Source organism: Sinocyclocheilus grahami, unplaced genomic scaffold (genome assembly GCF_001515645.1).
Source record: "Sinocyclocheilus grahami isolate Dianchi unplaced genomic scaffold, SAMN03320097.WGS_v1.1 scaffold344.1, whole genome shotgun sequence".
In the NCBI taxonomy this organism is placed as follows: Eukaryota; Metazoa; Chordata; class Actinopteri; order Cypriniformes; family Cyprinidae; genus Sinocyclocheilus; species Sinocyclocheilus grahami.
Genome location: NW_015505523.1, coordinates 2,619,225 through 2,628,387, shown reverse-complemented (window position 1 = coordinate 2,628,387; position 9,163 = coordinate 2,619,225). Strand labels below are relative to the sequence as shown.

The window sequence follows — 9,163 nt, the reverse complement described above, 5'->3', positions numbered from 1 at the left end:
ATTATTTATGTATTTTTATTTGGTATTTGTATATTTATCATTTATATTTGTTGTGTATATATATATATATATATATATTAATACTTTACACTTTTTTTAATGCAGCAATGCCTGTTCCTTTTCAACTTTTTATGCATCAGAAAATTCTGAAAAATATTAGGCGGCACTTAATATTGATAATAATAAGAAATGTTTCTTGAGCACCAAATCAGCATATTAGAATGATTTATGAAGGATCATGTGACACTGAAGACTGGAGTAATGGCCACTCAAAATTCAGCTTTGCCACCACAGGAATAAATTAGGTTTTAATTTCTAATAATGAGTCACAATATTACTGTTTTTATGATCAAATAAATGCAGCCTTTGTGGTTTGCACTAATGTGGCCGTCTTCTTGTGTTGTTAAAAGCTTGCAGTATTATAAATTCACTGCCTGGTAATCTCCCTTGTACACTCGTCAGCACAAACGGCTCTGAAAAGTGAATATTTGTGCATCCAGTCCTGCTGAGTTTGTTTGTCATGCTGCTCTAAATGCCTCCACAGAGGTTTTTAGTTTACTATAAGACAGTTATGGCTCTAGCGTAGCATTGATGCCACTGGCTATACAAGCAGACAATGTTAGAGAGATGCTGGTGTCATTCATCTGGGCTGGACATGGAGGAGGACAGCGCCGGGCTGATTCACGGCTTAATTGAGTTGTCAGCTGTGGCGAGTTGAAAAAGAGGCACACTCTATAATGTTGTGGTGACTGTTGGGGATACTCCCGAATGCTCCGATAATTTTGGCTCACTGCATTTTTCCTATTTCTATTAGTTTCTCTCTCTTCTGTTTATTCACCCACTCCTTCAACTATCTGTCTAAAAATATGTTAATCTTCATTTCAGAACACAACAGAAACAGGAGTATTGCCTTTTGCTCACATGAATACTAAACAGTGGGCTGATTTCAAACAGACAAATAAATCCACGAGGACATTATAGCCCAATCCACTTGTAGGCTAAATATTGTGCACTAAAATGTGTTGACATATTTACTTTATGTCTGTAGACTATTTGACCAGCTCAAAGTCTCCAACTGACCAGTAGTTTTGAAAAGTTTGTGGCTTGTGATGTCACTATTTGGCTGATTATTAATTAGCTTGTTCTGATATTACATCACCTAATTAATATTCATGAGCCATAGAAGTTCCATGCTTTTTTGGCATTGACATACAGGGCCCCATTTTAATGATCTAAGCGCATGGTCTAAAGTGCACAGCGCAGGTGCACTTAGGGTGTGTCCAAATCCACTTTTGCTAGTTTAACGACGGGAAAAACGGTCGGCACGCCTGGCGCATGGTCTAAAAGGGTTGTCCCTATTCTCTTAATGAGTATTTGGTTCTTTTAATTGTGATGATTTTGGCTCACATTGAACAAAAACCCACCAATTCACTATCTCAACCAATTAGAATACTTCATAAGACCAATAAAAAAAACATTTTTAGTGAATTGTTGGCCTTCTGGAAAGTATGTTCATTTACTGTACATGTACTCAATACTTGGTAGGGACTCCTTTTACTTTAATTACTGCCTCAGTTCGGCAGTGGTGGACGAAGTACACAAATCAAGTACTTGAGTAAAAGAACAGATACGTATAATACAATATTACTCCAGTAAAAGTACTCCTTTTTCAATTTTACTCAAGTGAAAGTACAAAAGTACTCGATTTTTTTATGTACTTAAGTAAAAAAGTACTGATAAATAGATTTATTTTGCAATTTTATATAGGCTACTTACCCACTTTGATAATTACTGTAGTTACCATGTTCTGAACATCACAGCCTTTCTTTTCCCCCAGATGTAATCTATCTAGTTGTTTGAGTAAAAATATTTGGACTTTATATCTAAAAATTACCTCAACTTAGCACCAGCAACCTTGTTAGCTAGACAGTTAGCATCAGCTAACAATATTTACTTATTTTCAGTATGGTTATTACGCATAAACATTCATATCTGTCTACTCGGCTAGTTATTCCAAACAATATAAAAAGGTATACTAATAAACAATATAAAAAAAGACGTTACATAGGGCTAAATGCATAGCATTTTAATAAAACTGTTAGCGTTACGGCAGCGGGGAATATAAACGCGCATTAATTATTTTATTTAGCCTGTGTTATTTTAATGTTTCGGGTTTTTTTCCACCTAAAATAGAGACACAGTTGTCTGTGGTTCAGGAGTGGCTTAACAAGAGAAATACGACAACTGCAGCCAATTTCCTTGACACGTCTGTGTGTGGTGGTTCTTGATGCCTTGACCCTAGCCTCAGTCCATTCCTTGTGAAGTTCACTCAAATTCTTGAATCGATTTTGCTTGACAATCCTCATAAGGCTGCGGTTCTCTCTGTTGGTTGTGCATCTTTTTCTTCCACACTTTTTCTTTCCACTCAACTTTCTGTTAACATGCTTGGATACAGCACTCTGTGAACAGCCAGCTTCTTTGGCAATGAATGTTTGTGGCTTACCCTCCTTGTGAAGGGTGTCAATGATTGTCTTCTGGACAACTGTCAGATCAGCAGTCTTCCCCATGATTGTGTAGCCTAGTGAACCAAACTGAGAGACCATTTTGAAGGCTCAGGAAACCTTTGCAGGTGTTTTGAGTTGATTGGCATGTCACCATATTCTAATTTGTTGAGATAGTGAATTGGTGGGTTTTTGTTAAATGTGAGCCAAAATCATCACAATTAAAAGAACCAAAGACTTAAACTACTTCAGTCTGTGTGCATTTAATTTATTTAATACACAAGTTTCACAATTTGAGTTGTGAACTTTTCCACGACATTCTAATTTATTGAGATGCACCTGTAGGTAACCTAATTCTGATACATGCAATGACTATCCATTATGGCATGTAGGCATTTTTATATTTATGTAGCCTACACAATAGTAATAATCTTTTACATTGCAATCCTTTAATTTTTAATATTTGGCATGTTTGTGTGCTGCTGGCCCTGTGTGTGTAATAAGCAGAGTGTACGCGCGCTGTGGACCTGCCTATACTAACGCGCTCTTTAAATATATAAAAAAAAAAAAAACCTGCGCCATTTTTTGTTGGTCAATGACGCAGTCTATTTCAGTTGCCTCAAAATAGCAACGTGCCAGCAATGCACCTGAACACACCTCGTTTTCAGACCAGCACGCCCATGAGCGCACAAATGGGCGCAAATGCATTTGCTATTTAAACAACGTGGTGCAGGATGTGAAAATGACAACTGCGTCGGGCTGAAACTAGCTAAATTTTTTGCTAGTTTGCTAGCATTGCGTCGGGTGTATGATAGGGCCCACAATATCAAGTCGGTTTTACATTTGCTCAGATATTTTTTCCTCTCTGCTCAGATATTTTTGTTATCAGGTATTTATTGACATTAACTGAGACATCAGAAATGGAATATAAAATAATTTCATAAATTTTATAAAATTAAAAAATTTCTGTACATAAATGTGAATTTGGTCTTTTGAAATGTGATTTGTGCAAAGCTTGCATAAAGCTTTCTGCTTAATTACTAAGCACAAATGAATGTGACAATTTATTTGCCAAATATTTATATATTTACACTAGTGTACAAACATTTCGGGTCAGTACGATTTAAAAAAATATATATAATAATAATATTTTTATTAAACAAGGAAGCCAACGGATCAAAAGTGACAGTAAAAACATTTATAATGATACAAAATTATAAAATATGTTAGTTTAAATTATTACAATTAATCAAAGAATCCTGAATCCTCATGTTTCTACAAAGATATTAAGCAGTACAACTTTTAATATATCTTAAATGTAATTTATTCCTGTGATGGCAATGCTGAATTTTCAGCAGCCATAACTCCAGTCTTCGGTGTCACATGATCCTTCAGAAATCATTCTAATGTGCTGATTTGGTTCTCCACAAAATTTCTTATTAATATAAATGTTGAAAACAGTTGTGCTGTTTAGTATTTTTGTGTAAACTGTGAGAAATCTTTTGTAACATAAAAAATGTCTTTCCTGTGAATTTAAATTTTTTCCCCCTAAATTTATTTATTTATTTTTTCTAGAATCATAGAATACATCAGAAATGTGCTTGTAATGCAATACAACATAGGTAGACTACATCATTTAATGTATCAGCTACATAATTGAATGCATCACCATCTCTGGTGCTGCTGCAGTAGAGATGTTTTTAAACAATAGTAAAAAAAACAGTGAAATATACATGTGAATTAAACATCACATATGGCTAGAATGTGCTGTTAGTGATACTGGCTAATGCTGACTGTTTTTGTCTCAAATCATTTCCACTGTCAAAACAGAGCTGTTGGCAACAACACTACACTCCCCAGGTTTGTGTTCCTCGAGGTGGGGAAAACAAGCTTGTTTATGCCTATGTGTTCCTAAGAATCCATGATTGCCTGTAGCTCTTGGCTCCACTCTGACGTCCCCATTGACAATCTTGTTAAGAACATTTTTAAACGCCACCCTCTAATACGTGCTCAGTCTTTCATGTTACACAAAGGGCCTCAAGGTTCTTGTGATGAAAAATGTCCTAGTCAGCATGCAAATCCAAACTGAGATGACATCCTTATGAGGACACACACAACTTCTTTGTGCTGACAGATAAGAGCTAACTTTCTTCTCACTGGTTTATGACTTCACATCTACAGCACAGATTTAAAAATCAACAGCTTTTTGGGCTTGATCTGGTTCCAGTGCACTGTATGACTCTTTACATAGAGGTCATCAGTCTACCAGACCTCAATGTCAAAGACATGGTGCGTTAATATTTATAAGAATGGTTTTATGACACAAACAGCTTTTGACAGGAACCTTACAGATAATGCCTGCAAAAATGCACTTAACCTTGAAAAAAAAAAACCCTTGGAAAAAAATCAAAAGGTAACAGGATTGGTGTACTGTATTGTAAATTGATATAAATTAAGTGTAAATAATTAATTAACTTAAATCTTTCATTGTCGTCTATTTAAATTAAGTTTTTATTAATAATGGTATTATTATTATTATTACAACTAGTAGAAATCATTATTAATTTATATTTGTAGTATTAGATTTTTAATCCATTTTTATTTAATTTTGTATTTTTTTAAATCAATGTTTGTAATGAAACATTTTAAAGATAATATTTGAAGATGAGATTAAGATTTTGAGATTTTGATCAATTTAATGCATCCTTGCCGAATAAAAGTATTAATTTATTTTAAAAAATATGACCCTGGACCACAAAACTAGTCATAAGGGTCCATTTTTACATCAAATGAGCTTTCCATTGATGTATGGCTTGTTATGATAGGACAATATTTAGTCGAGATACAACTATTTGAAAATCTGGAATCTGAGGGTGCAAAAAAATCTAAATATTGAGAAAATCGCCTTTAAAGTTGTCCAAATGAAGTTCTTAGCAATGCATATTACTAAACAAAAATTAAGTGTTGATATATTTACGGTAGGAAATTTACAAAATATCTTCATGGAACATGATCTTTACTTAATATCCTAATGATTTTTGGCATAAAAGAAAACCGATAATTTTGACCCATTCAATGTATTGTTGGCTATTGCTACAAATATACCTGTGCTAGTTATGACTGGTTTTGTGGTCCAGGGTCACAAATCTTACTGACCTCAAGCTTTTGAACAATAACACTAAACCACATATTCAAAAACTGAACTGTGCAAGAAAAGTGTAGGATCTCTAGTAGAAAACTGAAATGATCACAATAACAGTTGCTCTGTCAAAACACAATATTTCCCAGGAGGTTTTGTCATTGTGCCATTATTAGACTTGTATTGGCCTCATAATAACATCAGAGAGGGAGAGGGTGTTTGGTATGCTGGTGTGATGATGTTACATGGATTACTGTTGCAGTAATGAGTCACTGTGTCCCACAAAAGGTGTGTTGAGATGAGCATTTATATCACCTTAGAGACAACCAGTGTCTGTGACCTTGCTGTTGCTCACTCCTACACACATCGCTCGGCTTCCACTGTGAGGAAAGACGCTACACATAGGCATGCAAACATAAACTCAGACACTGCTCAATCAAGACAGGAAGTCAGCTATTTTTTCGGTCTAAATTCTTATTTAATAAAAGCAGAGATGAAGACCGAACAAGAAAGAGAGAGTAAAAACGCTGCCCAAATGCCTGTGATGACTAATTCAGATCTATACTTCTCATTTTAAGTGGCAAATCGTTCAATTAATATGCCTTCCGCGACGCTCAAAGAAATCTCTTGGAAGTGAAACTGGGATTTCCTCACTATATGAATGAATGATCACTTTGAAATGGTAAGATCTGCCTGCTCACTTTGAAGTTGAGAAGTCTAAGAAGATTCACATTAACCAGTCGTCATGGGACGGAGGAAGTAGGTGGAGAGGGCAAAGTGTGACGAATCTGAGGGTGCAAAAAAATCTAAATATTGAGAAAATCGCCTTTAAAGTTGTCCAAATGAAGTTCTTAGCAATGCATATTACTAAACAAAAATTAAGTGTTGATATATTTACGGTAGGAAATTTACAAAATATCTTCATGGAACATGATCTTTACTTAATATCCTAATGATTTTTGGCATAAAAGAAAACCGATAATTTTGACCCATTCAATGTATTGTTGGCTATTGCTACAAATATACCTGTGCTAGTTATGACTGGTTTTGTGGTCCAGGGTCACAAATCTTACTGACCTCAAGCTTTTGAACAATAACACTAAACCACATATTCAAAAACTGAACTGTGCAAGAAAAGTGTAGGATCTCTAGTAGAAAACTGAAATGATCACAATAACAGTTGCTCTGTCAAAACACAATATTTCCCAGGAGGTTTTGTCATTGTGCCATTATTAGACTTGTATTGGCCTCATAATAACATCAGAGAGGGAGAGGGTGTTTGGTATGCTGGTGTGATGATGTTACATGGATTACTGTTGCAGTAATGAGTCACTGTGTCCCACAAAAGGTGTGTTGAGATGAGCATTTATATCACCTTAGAGACAACCAGTGTCTGTGACCTTGCTGTTGCTCACTCCTACACACATCGCTCGGCTTCCACTGTGAGGAAAGACGCTACACATAGGCATGCAAACATAAACTCAGACACTGCTCAATCAAGACAGGAAGTCAGCTATTTTTTCGGTCTAAATTCTTATTTAATAAAAGCAGAGATGAAGACCGAACAAGAAAGAGAGAGTAAAAACGCTGCCCAAATGCCTGTGATGACTAATTCAGATCTATACTTCTCATTTTAAGTGGCAAATCGTTCAATTAATTTGCCTTCCTCGACGCCCAAAGAAATCTCTTGGAAGTGAAACTGGGATTTCCTCACTATATGAATGAATGATCACTTTGAAATGGTAAGATCTGCCTGCTCACTTTGAAGCTGAGAAGTCTAAGAAGATTCACAATAACCAGTCGTCATGGGACGGAGGAAGTAGGTGGAGAGGGCAAAGTGTGACCCGTAATCTTATCCGCATGCTCAGAATACAAATGCACACCCAAGCAATGAGAAAGACAAGAGAACATTGAAATATAGAAAATAGATGGATGCTTTTCATACCTGCCAGAATATGCTGTCTATTGTACTTCCTAAGAAGCCCTCTCTGGTTTCAGAAGAAACAAGTTTAGGTCCCAATATTGTCATAAATTCATCAAAGTCCACCTGTCCATCACCTGCATCAGGAAGAGAACATTCGGTTTAGAGAGAATTTTACAAAAAAAGAGCTTTAATTAGTTTAGGTAAAACAAATTAGGGATCTTGGGTATGATAGTGTATATTAGTAACATGTTGGTTATCAGTTTGAATGAGAGATTTTTTTATCGAATTTGTCCATATTGAATAAATATCTTCTTCGTATATAGGATGTTTTCTTATTTTTACATTTGGATTACTTTCATTGTCATCTAACAATTAAAAGATTAGTTCACCCAAAAAGCACATTTTTACTTGTGGATTATTGTGGTGTTTTTATCAGCTGTTTGGACTCTCATTCTGACGGCACCAATTCACTGCTGAGCATCCATTGGTGAGAAAGTGATTTAATGCTAAATTTCTCCAAATCTGTTCTGATGAAGAAACAAACTCATATACAACTTGGATGGCCTGAAGGTAAGTAAATGTTCAGCAAATTTTCATTTTGGGTGAATTATTCCTTTATTTTTATCTTTCAAATCAACACATTTTAAAACGAACAGCTAAATATAATCATTAAAGGGGTCATATGATGCGATTTCAAGTTTTCCTTTCTCTTTGGAGTGTTACAAGTTGTTCGTGAATAGATAATATCCCTAAAGTTGCAAAGACTAAAGTCTCAAACCCAAAGAGATATTCTTTATAAAAGTTAAAACTCGTCCACGCCCTCCTAAAACTCCTCGTTTAAACACGCCTCCACATGTCTATGTCACGATGTGGGAAGATTTGCATAATGCCGCCCAAATGTTCACGCAAAGAAAGAAGGCGTAAATTTATTGTTGCTGCCACCGCCACCATGTTGTGAAGACACTGTGTGTTTCGTTGTGAAAGCGAAACTACCTTGTTTGGCCTTCCAAAAGAGGACACGACTAGAAATCAGTGGTTAAGTTGTATTTACAACACTGTTCCAGAACAGTTCAACCCAAATATTCAGATGTGTGCCGCGCATTTTATGGAGGACTGTTTCCTGATCCTGGTAGAGTAGACTACAATGCCGGCTGTTCTGACTCACAGTCTTTAAGTACGTTTTCATATTTAAAGAATTTGCCACTTATTGATTCAAACGCAAGTTTTGAGCAGTGTAGAGTAGTGCTTGTTTTTTGTAATTTCTCCGATCACAAATGCAGACATGGTTTTATGTTTACGCAGCGCAATGCAACAGCGTAAAAAGACAGTATAAGTCATTATAATCAGTAATTATGTCCCCACTGGATGCAACAATTGCCTCGTTTATAATGGGTTCTAATGTTTTTGTCTCATTGCTCCGGCCGGGACATGGCATCACAATATGGTAGGGGCATAACATTTCCGTCACACACTTGAGGTATTCGGTCAATCACAACACAGTGGATAGCTGGCCAGTCAGAGCACACCTTGCTTTTCAGACTGATGAGCTTTGTAAAAATCGACGCATTTCAGAAAGGCAGGGCATAGAGGAGAAACAAT

At 35.8% G+C, this 9,163-nt stretch overlaps 1 protein-coding gene across 1 annotated transcript in view; it reads right to left on the bottom strand.

Annotated features, from left to right (window-relative positions):
* Positions 1 to 9,163, bottom strand: part of LOC107603296 (calcium-binding protein 8-like) — a 53,016-nt gene that overhangs the window by 11,580 nt on the left and 32,273 nt on the right. The window contains exon 3 of the mRNA XM_016296054.1: positions 7,586 to 7,698. Coding sequence (XP_016151540.1) covers positions 7,586 to 7,698 — 113 coding nt within the window. The remainder of the gene's footprint in view (positions 1 to 7,585; positions 7,699 to 9,163) is intronic.